The sequence below is a fragment of the Anabrus simplex genome, chromosome X (assembly GCF_040414725.1).
Source record: "Anabrus simplex isolate iqAnaSimp1 chromosome X, ASM4041472v1, whole genome shotgun sequence".
Classification (NCBI taxonomy): domain Eukaryota; kingdom Metazoa; phylum Arthropoda; class Insecta; order Orthoptera; family Tettigoniidae; genus Anabrus; species Anabrus simplex.
The window spans coordinates 181,988,215-182,004,978 of record NC_090279.1 but is presented as its reverse complement, the minus strand read 5'-3'; the positions used below and the strand labels follow the sequence as shown (position 1 = coordinate 182,004,978).

Genomic DNA, 16,764 nt, shown 5'->3' with positions numbered 1-16,764 from the left:
CTTATACCTACGTTTCATGGTCCTCAAACATCAAAGTGTGTTTAATTAAATTATTATTATTATTATTATTATTATTATTATTATTATTATTATTATTATTATTATTATTATTATTATTATTATTATTATTATTATTATTATTATTATTGCTGTTCAACGCCTGTTCCTTGGGAACACATCCAATAAGATGACGGACTGAACGAAGTGGATCATGTTCTTAACAAGCAGGAAAAAATCCGATTGCACCAGATCACAGCCTTCTTGATCTTAGAACAATCCTCATACATGATCTCCATTTTAAGTCCGGATAGTGTTTTACTCCTGGTCATCATTTCTTCTTCCCCAAATCACGTGATATATATGTGTGTGTGTGTTTTGAAATAAATTAGTGTACCTGATGCAATTATAGCTCCATGCAATAAAATAATGTACACGTTATAACTATCTTTGGTAATGGCGGAGGCGGACAACATGATCCATACAGAGGAGATAGGATGTGTTCAAAATAGGTAATTGTCCTCTGAGAAATAAGACCATCTGACAACGGAAGAAAGAAAGAAGTCTTCCAGGAAGAAAATACACCTAAACACTTCTGTTTTCAACTTGATAAAGAATGTACTCTGTAAAGGAAGTACAGTTCAACCTCCGTGCCATACTATTGTCGATCTTGCTGTGACAGGAGCATAAGGTAAGTTTACCAGTAGCTGTTTTTAGTAAGTCTTTTCATATAATTCAGAATTTGAAGTCGAACATTTCACCACCAGCTGGAACCGTTATTCGCTCACTGTACATAAAGGCATAGGACGTAATGTAACCTTTTGTATTTCAGTAAGAGGTAGACAGAGATTCTACAGCACAAGCAGGTTAATAATATAACCTCATCGCTTTCCTAAGTTAAACTGTGGTACCAGCATCATTGAACAGAACAGTGTACATTAGTCGTTTTGTTTCAAAACTAGTCACATCCAAGCAGACAACATTTTCAGGAAAAATAAAAAAAGTATTCTTGTTTTCTTTCCTTTATCCGACTCCCTGTCAGGTAGGGTAATAGATCAGTGGCCTCTCTTTCTGACTGTTTTCTTATAATACTCTTCTAGGTACATCAACAACTCTTCTCTCTACTGTTTCCTGCAAATTATGTAGCCTATCTATCTTCCACTTTGCCTACCTCTTGGTCTCCTTCTATTCAATCAGTCAATCATAATTAATCTCTATCTAGGGCTGTTACCCAGGAGGCAGATTCCTAATTAATTATTTTCCTAGTCTTTTCTTAAATTACTTTTCACCCAAAACAAATCATGCCTTTGGATCTTTTCCAGTTCTTGTATTAAGTAAACCTGGGCGACTACTCTAAATGCAGATTGATTGATTGATTGATTGATTGATTGATTGATTGATTGATTGATTGATTGATCGATCGATTGGTCTTGGTGAGGGTCTCAGACGCTGGAACCACATTCCAATTGGGATCTTACCAGAGATAAATTATTTCATTCCCTAATTCCTCTTCCTATAAATTAATATTTCCCCAATTTGTCATCTTGAATATCCAATTTTATCTTCATATTATGATCCTTTCTACCATTTTTTTATTGTTGGTGGTGGTGATTGCTAGTTGCTTTACGTCACACCGACACAGATATGTCTCATGGCGACGATGGGATAGGAAAGGGCTAAGAGTGGGAAGGAAGTGGCCATGGCCTTAACTAAGGTACAACCCCTGCATTTGCCTGGTGTAAAATGTGAAACCACGGAAAACCATCTTAAGGGCTGCCGACAGTGGGGTTCGAACCCACTATCACCCGAATACTGGATACACTTTCTACCTTTTAAAAAGCTCCACTCAAGCTTATTCGTCTACTAATGTCATTCAAGGCCATTTCTTCACTGACCGCTCGGAAAACATACCACTTGGTCAAAAGGCTCCTCTCCATACTCCCAAGTCTTCCCAGACCAAACTTTGAAACATTTTCGTAACATTTTTCGGAAATCACCCCCAAAAAATCGTGCTAATCCTAATCCTGGTAAGGGTCCAATACGCTGCAAACATACTCTAATTGGGGTCTTACCAGAGATGTATATGCCCTCTCCTTTACATCCTTACTAGTGCCCCTCATAAGCAAATGTAACTCAAAAGCTCTTCATTCTCTCGAACACACAGTTTTATTATAAATATATTACATTGCTGCATACTGCAGAAAACGCATTATTAAACAAGGAATAAAAATACACACTATTTTTATTTACTTATTTATTTATTTATTTATTTATTTATTTATTTATTTATTTATTTATTTATTTATTTATTTATTTATTTATTTATTTATTTATTTATTCTTTCCACCTTAATCGGTTTACCCTCCAGGGTTGGTTTTTCCCTCGGACTCAGCGAGGGATCCCACCTCTACCGCCTCAAGGGCAGTGTCCTGGAGCATGAGACTTTCTTCCTTGTCACCACCACTGTTCAGCTCTCGCTCTAGCATATATTTTCAAACCCTATTCCTCGATAACTTCACTCCATTTATCTGGTTCACTTTGTACCTGTTCTTCATTCATTGGGGACAGCTCGAACACTCAATCCCCGAGCCAGTTGGGAACCGAACCTTGAGCCCTCTGAACCGAAGACCACAACGTTGTACATTCAGCCAAGGGCCGGACTCTATAAAGTTATAGATTTACTGTCTATGAAATGAAATATCGTATGGCTTTTAGTGCCGGGATATCCCAGGACGGGTTCGGCTGGTCAGGTGCAGGTCTTTCTATTACTGTCTATGAAATCAGAGAACGACAGGTGACAAAGTATGCTTTTATAAACAGCTGTAAGGGTATTTTTGAAAAGTCTCATCTCTGTGTGTTCCAGAAATATGGCTGCTGGAGGGGAAAATTCTTCGATAACGGTAGAAGAAGAATTCCGGAAGAATCCTGAGTTGAAAAAGCAAGATTTGGATGAACTTCGTGACTGGATGAAAAGCCAAGCACATCTACCGAAAATATCAGGTAAGCACTATTTAAATGGATAGATAATCCGTTTTTTACCAATATTTTAAGTTTATTTAAAAAATAGCCCGCCTGGTGGTCATGATCGTTAAGGCGTCTGACACCGCAGTAACCCGGTTCGCGTCCCGTTCGTCGAAAAATTTCACCATCAGAATGTTGGCCCACGTGGTAGGTGAGGCGGTGGTATACAATTTCTAATCACTAGATTGCATGCCAAAAGTCTGGATTCCACACCAGGCAAATGCTGGGGCTGTACCTTAACGAAGGCCACAGCCGCTTCCTTCGCACTCCTAAGCCTTTCCTATCCCATCATCAACGTAAGACCTATCTGTGTCGGTGCAACGTAAAGCATTTTTTAAAAGAATAAAAATGTCGTCCACCTCTGTGGTGTAGTAGTTAGTGTGATTAGCTGCCACCCCCGGAGGTTCGAGTTCGATTCCCGGCTCTGCCACGAAATTTGAAAACGTGGTACGAGGGCTGGAACGGGGTCCACTCAGCCTCGGGAGGTCAAATGAGTAGAAGGGATTCAATTCCCATCTCAGCCATCCTAGAAGTGGTTTTCCGTGGTTTCCCACTTCTCCTCCAGGCAAATGCCGGGATGGTACCTGACTTAAGGCCACGGCTGCTTCCTTTCCTCTTCCTTATCTATCCCTTCCAAACTACCCCCCCCCCCACCACAAGGCCCCTGTTCAGCATAGCAGGTGAGGCCTCCTGGGCGAGGTACTGGTCATCCTCCCAAGTTGTATCCCCCGACCCAGAGTCTGAAGCTCCAGAACACTGCCCTTGATGCGGTAGAGGTGGGATCCCTCGCTGAGTCCGAGGGAAAAACCGACCCTGGAAGGTAAACAGATGAAGAAGAAGAAGAGGAAGAAGAAGAAGAAGAAGAAGAAGAAAAGTCTGGATTGAATTCCAAACCTCTCCACAATGCTCAAATGGAGTAAAAATGGAATGAAATGGCGTATGGCTTTTAGTGTCGGGAGTGTCCGAGGACAAGTTCGGCTCGCCAGGTGCAGGTCTTTTGATTTGACTCCCTTAGGCGAACTGCGCGTCGTGATGAGGTTGAAATGATGATGAAGACGACAAATACACACAGCCCCCGTGCCAGTGGACTTAACCAATTATGGTTAAGATTCCCAACACTGCCGAGAATCGAACCCGGGACCACTGCGAACAAAGGCCAGCGCGCTAACCATTTAGCCATGGAGCCGGACCTCATATGGAGTTATGACGCCGTTGATGGTCTTTCGTCCATCGGATGCGGACGTAAAGCTTTGAGCAGACCCCTCGGTGCTATTCGAGAGGAGTAGGTTATGTGCGGGCACCGGGTTTAACCTTCTCCCTTCCTACTATCATACACTGTATTACGTCATTCATTTCATCTCATTAACTCCTCTGATGAGGTTGACGTCAGGAAGGGCATCCCGTCGTAAACATATACTCACTTCATATCCGACCCCGTAAAGAAACAGGACAAGGGTTGGACATACATTTTAAGTTTATTCTGTATAATCTTCATTCTGCTTTCCCCATAACTGGCGGGCCGAGTGGTCGAGGCAGTTGAGGCGCTGGCCCTCTGACCCCAACTTGGCAAGTTCGATCCTGGCTCAGTCTGGAGGTATTTGAAGGTGCTCAGATTCGTCATCCTCGTGTCGCTAGATTTACTCGTATGTAAAAGAATTCCTGCGGGCCTAAATTCGTGCAGCTCGGCGTCTCCAAAAACGGTCAAAGTAGTTAGTGGGTCGTAAAATCAATAACATATTATATTGCGTTTCGCCCTCTAAGGAACACGTAGAACCATCACTTAGCACTCACTGGCTTTATTGTTCTTCTTATCTTCCTTTCACTTTGGGCCTTTCTGCTTTCTTGCTTCCATGCGTTTTTGAGTTTTAAATGCCTTCCTGTTGCGTTCTTGGGTATGAATTTACGTGTATTTATTTTCTGCCTGTATGTAGATCATGTAGTTGCCGGTGGGTTTGGTGGTGATTATTGTTTAAAGAGAAACTACAACTAGACAACCATCCTCTGTATATAACACTAATCAGAGAGAAAAATGAAAGGTATCTGACACTTCGAAATATGAAGGTATCGGCCAAAGAAAGAAAAGGACCACGAAGAGCGTGAAAATGAAAGACTCCCTAGCCTCGAATGCCCTAATACCTTCGGGGTCGCAAAAGAACAAGATATGACCAAGAGAGGTCGGATAGTAATTGAATAGTAATTTATTGAACTTTACTGGCTTTACGCTCAGATACATGTTCACAATGCCAGATTATATAAAACAGAAAGTACCGTTAAAACCAACGAAACTGAACAATTATAAAGAGAACTAAAAGCACACCGACTATATTTACTAAGCGGCCCCTTACATGGGCGGATGACCAGTCCACATGTAATGGCCAACCCTACAACCATATAATCTTACAACTAATTTGGAGCCCCCCCCCCACACACAGGCGGGATACCAGTCTCCGTGCAAGGCACCACCCCTAAACTAAATCTACTGAGCTGTCACTAACATGGGCGGATGACCACTCCACATGTTAGGGCACCCCTACATCTAAATTAACCCTATAATCCAAAATTAAATTGTTGGGCCCCTACACGGGCGAGAAACCAGTCCACGTGCAAGGCGCCACTCCTACATATACTGTCCGGCCGTGTCATCTCCTTGGTGAGAAAAGGAGCCGCCCTCACAAGGATGACACGTCCGGCCCTACCCGTGGGGCCCAACCTCTACACCACAGAGGCGAAATGTATTTTAATTGACGGATAGGACAGATGAAAGTTAGGAGCCTGGCACGGGTTAGTGGAAGCAATGCCAGGACTCGGCTAAGGGCCCCCTGGTCGCCTACCCACGCACCCAAATTAAGAGCCCTAGGGCCCGTTTTAATCGCCTCTTATGACAGGCAAGGAATACCGTAGGTGTTATTCTACCGGCCGCACCTACAGCAGTACCACATATCCCTCTCTTGGCCCTGCTATTTTTTGTATGTGTATGTATTCACATCATGCATTTATTTATTTATTTAATTGTGTCAGACATATAATACATAGTGTGCAAGATATTAAAAGATAACATAAAATACATCCGAAAATTGGTACTACAAGCATTTTGTCATTTCTAGTAATAAGTTAACATCACATCATATGGGCCTACCCTACACAAATACAATGTAAATACAATGTGACCAGTATCTAGCCAATTCTCATGCGTTCTTGGTAGCATCAGTCAGGTTCTGAGGAGATGATGTAGTTGGGTTCAACTTGCAGACAAGGAGATGGTTCATTGTCTGTTCTTCACTACATTCGCATTATATATTATGAAAGACAAACAACGTGCATCCAGTTATGCAAAAACAATAGAAATGCAATAAAAGCACAAATCAATCAATACTGATCTGCATTTAGGGCAGTCGCCCAGGTGGCAGATTCCCTATCTGTTGCTTTCCTAGCCTTTTTCGAAATGATTTCAAAGAAATTGGAAATTTATTGAACATCTCCCTTGGTAAGTTACTCCAATCCCTAACTCCCCTTCCTATAAATGAATATTTGCCCCAGTTTGTCCTCTTGAATTCCAACTTTATCTTCATATTGTGATCTTTCCTACTTTTATAAACGCCATTCAAACTTATTCGTCTACTAATGTCATTCCACGCCATCTCTCCGCTGACAGCTCGTAACATACCACTTAGTCGAGCAGCTCTCCTTCTTTCTCTCAATTCTTCCCAACCCAAACATTGCAACATTTTTGTAACGCTACTCTTTTGTCGGAAATCACCCAGAACAAATCGAGCTGCTTTTCTTTGGATTTTTTCCAGTTCTTGAATCAGGTAATCCTGGTGAGGGTCCCATACACTGGAACCATACTCTAGTTGGGGTCTTACCAGAGACTTATATGCACTCTCCTTTACATCCTTACTACAACCCCTAAACACCCTCATAACCATGTGCAGAGATCGGTACCCTTTATTTATAATCCCATTTATGTGATTACCCCAGTGAAGATCTTTCCTTATATTAACACCTAGATACTTACAATGATCCCCAAAAGGAACTTTCACCCCATCAACGCAGTAATTAAAACTGAGAGGACTTTTCCTATTTGTGAAACTCACAACCTGACTTTTAGCCCCGTTTATCAACATACCATTGCCTGCTGTCCATCTCACAACATTTTCGAGGTCACGTTGCAGTTGCTCACAATCGTGTAACTTATTTATCACTCTATAGAGAATAACATCATCCGCAAAAAGCCTTACCTCCGATTCCACTCCTTTACTCATATCATTTATATATATAAGGAAACATAAAGGTCCGATAACACTGCCCTGAGGAACTCCCCTCTCAACTATTACAGGGTCAGACAAAGCTTCACCTACTCTAACTCTCTGAGATCTATTTTCTAGAAATATAGCAACCCATTCAGTCACTCTTTTGTCTAGTCCAATTGCACTCATTTTTGCCAGTAGTCTCCCATGATCCACCCTATCAAATGCTTTAGACATGTCAATCGCGATACAGTCCATTTGACCTCCAGAATCCAAGATATCTGCTATATCTTGCTGGAATCCTACAAGTTGAGCTTCAGTGGAATAACCTTTCCTAAAACCGAATTGCCTTCTATCGATCTGCAATGTGGGATTTTGAACACAAAATCATCCATTATTTGGCAGATCAGTACTGTGTACAGCCACCTCCAGCTGTGAGGTACGCTTGAACATAATGAGGCATACTTGATACAAAATAATCTGGTTTATTTTGGGGCAGATTATCACACTCTTGGATATCAGTTTCAGTCAAATTCTGAATGTTAGCAGGAGGATTAATATGGTGGGCAACTGCTCTCTTTGGTTTACAGTATGTATATTCTAGACAGTTCATGTCTGCAGAAGATGCACCCCAAAGCATTGAATGAATACCATGCGTCTAAAGAACTGTCTGGCTACTCTGATTCCATGGGCACGAATATTACCATCCTCCTCCTCCTTCTTTTTTCTTCCTGATACGCTTCTGCTTATGAAGGTTGTGAACAGAGCCTCTTCCAATCTTCTCTTTTTTTCCCAGAGTATATCGTTCATCACTGTCTCCCATTGTAGTCCTCTCCGATATACGTCATCCTCCGGCTGATATTTTCTTAGTAGTCTTCCAATTGGTCTTCTTCCAGATTCTGTTCATTCCAGAGCCCTTCTTGGAAAGATTTTTGTCTCATTTTTGACGTGGCCGAACCGTTTCAGCCTATTTCCCTCCATAGTTTATTTTAGGAGGGGGTCTATAGCGTATTTCGTATTGTTTCATTTGTTATCTTGTCCCTACTCGTTTTACCCAAGATCACTCCCAGTCTCTTGTAGGCCTAATATATTCAGATCTTTTTTTATCCAACATACTGATCCATATGTCAATATTGGCAAATAATATGATTTATATATCATGATTTTTACTTTCATAGGTAATTTCCTATTTCTAATTATGTCTGATACATACCGGTAATATTAAAAGTTTGAGCAATTTCCTATCCTCTCCGAAATTTCTTTCTTGATGTTTCCTTCCCCATTTAGCTTACTTCCTAGGTATTTACAAGCATCTACTTCTTTAAGAATTTTTCCATTACACCTAACATCCTTCGTTTTTCTGTTTTCCTTACTGATTTTCATTTCCTCACTTTTCGTTAAACATATTTCCATGCCTATTCCTTCAATTGCCCTCTGCCAAGTATCCAGTCCTTCTTACAATTATTGATCATGTTCTTCCCATATCATCACATCATCTGCATATGCTATGACTTTCATATCATTTGCTGCTGATCTTTGGTGAACTTTATAATGTTGTCCATCACCATATTAAAGAGCACTGGTCAAAGTACACTTCATTGTCGAACTCCTCTGTTTGTTCTAAACTATTCGGATTTTTTGCCATCTACTATAGCACAGTTTAGATATTTGTTATAAATGTTATTCTGAATTGTATTTCTCTTGACAATTCCATTCTATACAGACCTTACCATATATCTTCTCTTCTGACCGGGTCATAAGCCTTTTGTATATCTATGAATATGAATGCAACTGCGATGTCTTTCCCAAATTCCCATTCCTTTTCTACTACTTGTCTAGCTGTAAATATGGCATTAATCGTTGATTTTCCAGGGCTAAATCCTTATTGTTCTCCTCTTAACCGTGAATCTATTTTGTTCTTGATTGTTTGTAAAATTATATTTTCATAAATCTTCGTGCAATGACACAGTAATACTAATCCTCTGTAGTTCTCATAAAGTATCTAGTGTAAAGCCCTCACCAACAGTAGCAGCAAATCATGAAAGTACGGGATGGAGTTTGTATTCTCCACATACCAGAGCCAGTCATGTTACCAAACATGGTCCCACCCTGTAATTCTCCAATACCAGTGGCAACATACGCTTGTCACCATCCATCTTTGTTGCTGGTGGCGTTTCAGGATAAAGCGCTTGTTCTGTCTCTCAGCGGATCATTTCCACACTCTAATGCCCCTCATGTCTGAGTACAAGCTTGTGGTGAACTCATCAGAAAAGAGTGTATGCTTCCACTGATACCATGCTCCTGGACCACGGCCTACAAGCCAGGAAAATACAGATTGATTAACTAGATTACGTGCCAAAGTCTGGATGGAGTGAAGGCATATGACACTGTATCATTCTCTCCCTACCTCACCATCATCACCTCACACCTAGATGCGTAAATCACCCAAAGGCGTCAAACAGAAAGACATGCACCAAGCAAGTTGAACATGTACTCGGTCACTCCTGGCACTAAAAGTCAAACGAAAAATTATAAGAAATGGTGTCATATTTTCCTTTGAGGGAAAAATATAAAAACATTCCTTCAATAAATTGAAAACGATGAATTTATTTGCATCTGACAAATCGATTTCGGGAGACATCTATATGGAATGGGGAGTGGACAAGTGGATTCAGTGAATCGAAAAGGGGAAACATGCTGTGGACCTATGAAAATATCACGAATGAAATAATCAGTTCCCTTACGCATCTAGGTGTGAGGTGATGATGGTGAGTTAGGGAGAGAGTAATACAGTGTCATATGCCTTCACTCCATCCAGACTTTCTTTGATAAAAAGAGCCTTCTTTCTCTATCACTCTGTCATGGCCATCAATCAATACTTTGCATCACAGCCTGCAAGATCACGTAAACCATCTGTACTCTAACACCCCTGTTCTTGATGTATCTGAGTCATGTTCATCCATCAATATTTCACATCACAGCCTGCACGGTTGCTAGGTAACATCACGTCAAACATTTTGTATCGCTAATTTCCTGACGCAAATTTTCAGATGCCCCTCAGCCATAAGACATGCTTATGTCAAAAGTAACGCCTTAGCCTTCATGGATCAGTTGGAGATCATCATCATCATTATCATCATCATTTCTTCGCTCTATCAAGTCGGGTGCGGTTGTGTACGAGCCTCCTCCGGTTTGTCGCGACCATCCATAGATTTTGTTCAGATATGCAATGCCAGTGTACATCGCTAAATACAAGGTCCTTAAAAATCTGCTTCTCCCAAACTTCACGACTGCTTCCTCTTGGTCTCTTCCCAGGAACACTGCGGTCAAAATATGCTCGAGGAGTCCTGTGGGGAGCTATTATTTTCATATGACCGTGCAGGATCATTGCAAATAATTCAAGCTCATCACTAGCGGGGAACTCACATCAAAACAGTAATGGTTCATGAAACGAAAAATAGTTTCTGAGCAATACAAATTCGAATTTTATAAAATTTAAGTTAGGGAAAGGTGTTTCTCTCCCTTATAATAATATAATAGTGTGTGGCCTCGGAAAGGCCTGGTGCAGGTCCTATAACTCTTTGTTAAGTCACTCTATGTCTCTGGTATCTAAGACTTCTTTCAAACGGCGCGGGATTAAACCGCACCCGCGTGTATGCGCAGGTGCACCCGCTTCCGTTGACTCTTCAGCACACAGCGGGTAAATTACAGCCGCGCAAAACTCCCCGCGCTTTTCAGCTGATCCTTTTCAACACACTTTTCAGTGTAGGTAATAAATATGGACCACCATCGTCTTCGTTTATTCTACCTTCTACATTTAAGAGAAAGTAAACGAAGTCGGAGAACGTGGGTACACCCACTGATAGGACAGAGAAATTAGATGGGAGCATTTGCGCACTGCTTAATGACTTGAGAATGGCAAGTTTTTTAACTGCTTTCGGATGTCAATATCATCGTTTGATGAACTTCACTACAGATTTCGCGGCAAATTTATCGACATGCCACTGTTGTGTCTGTCCTGGATTTCTATTCTTCCAGAGATTGGTCTTTCCGACACTAAAGTTATCAAGTTCCCGATGTCTATTTCGGGCTCCATAAGAACCGCAGTAAATCGCATGGACAAAAGCACACGAATAAACTGATAAATTTAAATTAAATAAATATGTCCGCCTATGTGGTTTAGTGGTTAGTGTGATTTCCTGCCAATCCAGAAGGCCCGGTTCGATTCCCGAATCCGCCATGAAATTTGAAAAGTGGTACGAGGACTTGAACGGGGTCTACTCAGCCTCGAGAGGTTAAGTGAGTAGAGGGGTGTTCGATTCCTGCCTCAGCCATCCTCGAAGTGGTTTTCCATGGTTTCCCACTTTTCTCCAGGCAAATGCCGGGATGGTACCTAACGAAAGGCCACGGCCACATCCCTCTCTCTTCCTTGTCTATCCCTTCCGATCTCCCCCGACCCCACAAGGCCCCTGTTCAACATAGCAGGTGAGGCTACCTGGGCGAGGTTCTGGTCCTCCTTCCCAGTTGTATCCCAGACCCAAAGTCGCACGCTCCAGGACACTGCCCTTAAGGCGGTAGAGGTTGAATCCCTCACTAATTCCGAGGGAAAAACAACCTTGGACGGTAAACGAATTATGAAATAAATAAAGATTATTACAAAAAATTGCCGTGCCATTAAATTGACAAACACAATTTTATATACAAGCATTGAAGACATCCCTCTTTCGTTCGGGGCCTCCATGACACACAAGAAGGATTTCAAGGGATTAGGAAAGTCGAAGAGTGTAAGGATGGCATTCCATTTTAGCAGTTTCCTTCCATCTGCTGCTCTCTTTACTTCGAACCGACAATCCTTAAAACGAAGCTTCAGGAAAAGTTTATAATCAACATATGGTCAATAAGAAATACTTTCATAGACAAACTTTTTACAAAAACAAATAGAATAAGCTTGGTGATTATTACTCCATTTTTCTCTAGCAAAATTTATACTAACCTCACGTAAGTGTGAATGTTCTGTTGGTTGCCATTTATGACGTCGGCATTTCTGCACCCATTTTCCCTTCCTATTCTTATCTTTCGGGAATTTAGATAATCTAGTTCCTTTATACGAGTGACCTTTACTATCTGGAGTGGCACATGAATCCATTATAATCTCATTGCATTGGATAACACGCAGATGACAGCAAGTAGAGATTTTTGGTCCCAAAATGGCCGCTGCCGCAAAGAATTCTGGGAGCGTGACCAGGCCTGTGTGTATAGAACTTGCTAAATACTAATGCCCAACAAGAACTAACTGCGGGGGCGGGACGGCGTCTCACTACGAACACCCAGCTCAAACAATTTTCCCGCACGTGTCTATTCTCCGCCTCCACGTCATCTGAAAGCTTCTATCTAAACAATCGGTTCTTAGTTTAGACAGACCTGCGGCTAAACGTGAAAGCGGGTCGAACCCGCGCCGTCTGAAAGAGGCCTAACATTTAACATATTTAGAGTATCCTGTATAAAATAATCCACCAATGACGTACATAATTCTCTTCTCACAGACGAACAACTGATTCTGTTTCTACACAGCTGTTACTTCAAAGTGGAACCGACTAAGAAGACCATTGAAGTGTGCTACACAATAAGGACTCAAACACCTGAACTCTTCGGGAATATGGATCCTCTTTCTGATGATGTCCAGCATGCTTGGAAACTTGTGTGAGTATATTAATACACATTATACAGTCTTGATATTTATATTAACAAAGGAAAGGAAAAATACGTTGAATTTAGTCATCATATACGAGAAATAATCCGTAAATGAGGTAAGTAGACCTCTTATTGCGTAAATGTATGCAGTTCCTACATATACGTGTAGGTACTAGCACAGCCCATGCCAGAAGTCAAGATTTATCGGTATGTAACTTAATGTTAAAGGCTCGTCTACAAGAAACGTCCTATTGCAAGAATGTTTTGACTCCTTCTTAATATATCACATGAGACTATCTGCAATTGACCTGCGCGTCTTTTTTTCTTCTCTGCTTGCGTAGAAACATACATCACGGTTCGAAGATGCACAAATGGAAATGCAGCTTGATTCGACCTCCCTTAGTCAACTCTCGTCCCAGCCTCCAAAGCATCGCATTTGCGAGGTCTATGGAGCCTTAGTCTTTCATTTTCCTCAGTCAATATCTTCATTCTTTGAAGGTTTGGACCCATGTTTGCTCTTCTACAATTAGAGAGTCTATGTAGTTGCTGGAGATAATGGACGAGTAGCAACTTAGGTCAAGTACAGAACACTTTCTCAAATTTAAGAAGATGCCAGTGAAGGACTACTACAGTCATGATCTTCATCGTCATCACTTCTTCACTTCACTAAGTCGGGTGCGTCTGTGTACGAGCCTCCTCCATGTTGTTCTGTCCATTCACAGATGTTGTTTATATATGCGACGCCAGTTTACATCTCGAATTTCAACGTCCTTGAAAATCTGCTTCTCCCAGACACTGCGGTCAAAGTATGTCCGAAGAGTCATGTGGATCGCCATTTGTTTTTTCACGTGACCATACCATTGTAATCTCTTCAGTTCTAGCTTCTCCAGCAGACTTCTTTGCAATACAAGCTTCTGTAGGATATCCACATTCCTTATTTTATCCACTTTGTTTTTTTGTAGACAAGAACTGAGGAACTTCATTTCTGAAGACGACTCTTTCGTGATCCAGTAAGTATCGCTGCTTCCAGACCATACGTCAGTATAGGTACGAGATATACAACCTGTGACAATAAGGTTCGGTGAATGAAGTCAGAACGGTCGATCCGGCAACACTGGCGACACGCAACACTGCATCTGCGTAGCGGCAGATTTTGACCACTTGCTCCCAACGTTGTTCAGTTGAGCATCGTGTGTGTGCCGTGTAAGACCTGTTTGATACAGTGCGTGTTTAATGCGTTGGTTCTGAACTGCGAAGAGGAACATGAATGACCAAAAGATCAATGTACAGTTTTGTTTTAAGCTTGGCAAGACACCGAAAGAAACGCATCCGATGCTGGTACGTGTTTATGAGATCAAGCACTGTCCTTCAAGTGTGTGTACGAGTGGTTCGCCCGTTTTCGAGGAGGCCGGGGAAGTGTTTCTGATAACCTCCGTAGCGGAAGACCGGCGACCGCCGTCAGAGACAAAAACATTCAGAAGGTGAGGACATTAATCACGAACGATCGGCAATTAACTGTGCCCACAATAGCGGATGAACTTCAGGTTAACCGTGAATCCGTGCGACAAATAGTTTCCCAGAAGTCAATGAGGAGGAAAACGTGTTCTCGTCTTGTGCCACATCACTTGGCGATCAGAAACAGGCACATTTAGAGACTTCATCGGATTTTGTCGAAACGGCACAACAAGGTTCATGTGTTTTTGTCCAGGACAACGCTCGCACACATACAGCCAATATCGTCAAACAGGTCATGGCAAGAAAAGGGGGTGGTGCAACTTGAACATCCCCCATACTCTCCAGATCTCAATCCTCCAGACTTCTTCCTATTCCCACGACTTAAACTCGCTTTGAAAAGAAATAGATTTGACGATATTCCTGACATCCAACAAAACGTGACGAGACTTTTGAACACCATCCCAAAGGAAGCCTTTTTGCAAAGTTTTCAGGATATGTACCGCCGATCTCAGCAGTGCATAGTTATGGGTGAGGAATATTTCGTGGGACAGTAAGGTCACTGTCGCGCATTGTTCATCCTTGTTGATAGTACAGGACTATTCACCGAACTTTGTTGTCACAGGTTGTATGTTGTACAAGCTGATTTTGGAAACTAACGGAAATATTTCATCCCAAAGTATTTGACGTACAGCATGTTAAAATTTGGAAGCTTTCTGTATTCTGTTGCTAATCTGTTGTTATGGTATTGTCTGAGAATAGAACACTACCTAAGTACTGAAAATTACCTACAATATCTATATCTTCATCTTCAATTCTTAGATTGACAGTTGGAGACTTTCTACTCATTACCAAGCCAACTCTCTTGGTTTTGCTGATTTTAATACCTATGGTTGTAAAAGCTTCATGCCAAAAATCTAGTCCAACTTGTACTTTTGCTTCCGTCTCATCCCATACCATTACATCATCAGCAAAAACCAGGGCATCCGTTGTTGGATCCTTTCTTTTAACCGCTTTTAAAACTTCATCCATTACGATTATGGAGTGGAGTGATGAAAGACTACTTCATTGCTGGACTCCACTCTTCGTTTCGAACCAACCTGATCTTCCATCTTCTCGGTTTCATCATACAGTAGTTGTACTCGTTCTATGATGTCATCAGGCACTTCCTTATGTCTCAAACATTCCCATATATGCTGCGATCTATTCGATATCTCTCTGTTCTGCAGGCAAATAACCAAACTACCAGAACCAGACCCTGAAGGCCGGGCGTTAGTATTTGGTCGTCTCCGAGACACTGATCCTCATCATTTCAACTTCTGCAACATGCTGAAGCTGAACCACATCCTTACCTGGTCGATGTTACGAGACGGTGGCACTAATGCGGGCTATGTATTCATCTACGATATAGCGGGCTTTACTCTCACACATCTGTCTCGTATTCCGCTCAGCACACTCAAGAAGCATTTAACCTATGTACAGGTAAGTAGATGTCGACCAATATATTATGTGCACTCGAGTTTGGAGGTTGTTTATGAAATAACCAGTAGGCCTACAGAAAATCAAATAGCATCATCATTTTCCTCGTTTCATTTTACGTTAGGTCATGTATGTTTCGAAGTTTTAATTTATATTTTAATATTTTCGATCGCAGGTGGAACGCAAGAAGGTGTCCCGTTGTTAAACGTGTTTCAACCATGCGTCAAATTTAAGACATTGTTTCTCTGAATACTTTTTCTGATTTAATATGTAATGGAATGTTTTGTATATTATTTGACTGAGTAATTTATTTATAAATTTAAGAATTTTATGTTTATAACAAAATTGTTGTTATAAATTTTGTAAGGTAACTTTTTCTCGGCTCTGGGTGGTTGGAAAATTGTGTTCGTGGCCGTGTTGTGATTTTTATCCATTAAAACTCCAGTCCTGCTCACGCGACATTAGTACCATGGGTTACCTCTTGCATCGCCAATATCTACGCGCAGTATGACTGTCCTATGTTTATTTCTCGCAGACGACTCGCCGACGACATGATCTCGCGCTGCACAAGGCTGCCATCCTCTCTACTTAGGAACTAGACCATTGGTCTGGATTGGTTAGAATAGGGCCTGGACAAGGCCATTGGTCTGGATAGGTTAGAATAGGGCCTGGACAAGACCACTGGTCTGGGTAGGTTAGGGTAGGGCCTGGACAAGGCCGTTGGTCTGGGTTGGTTAGGGTAGGGCCTGGGCAAGACCGGTGATATGGGGACAAGCGAAGCGGCCTTAGGCCTTTAGTTTCCTGTGCAAACACCATTGGTCTGAACTGGTTAGAGTAGGGTCTAGACAAGACCATTGGTTTGGATTGGTTATAATAT

General features: G+C 41.6%; 1 protein-coding gene across 1 annotated transcript in view; it reads left to right on the top strand.

The window, feature by feature from the left end:
• The first annotated feature begins 453 nt into the window (after positions 1-453).
• The window catches only part of LOC136886757 (alpha-tocopherol transfer protein-like), a 56,139-nt gene continuing 39,828 nt past the window's right edge, over positions 454-16,764 (top strand). Inside the window, exons 1-4 of the mRNA XM_068230944.1 lie at positions 454-509; positions 2,861-2,997; positions 12,809-12,965; positions 15,638-15,890. Of these exons, the coding sequence (XP_068087045.1) occupies positions 454-509; positions 2,861-2,997; positions 12,809-12,965; positions 15,638-15,890 (603 nt within the window). The remainder of the gene's footprint in view (positions 510-2,860; positions 2,998-12,808; positions 12,966-15,637; positions 15,891-16,764) is intronic.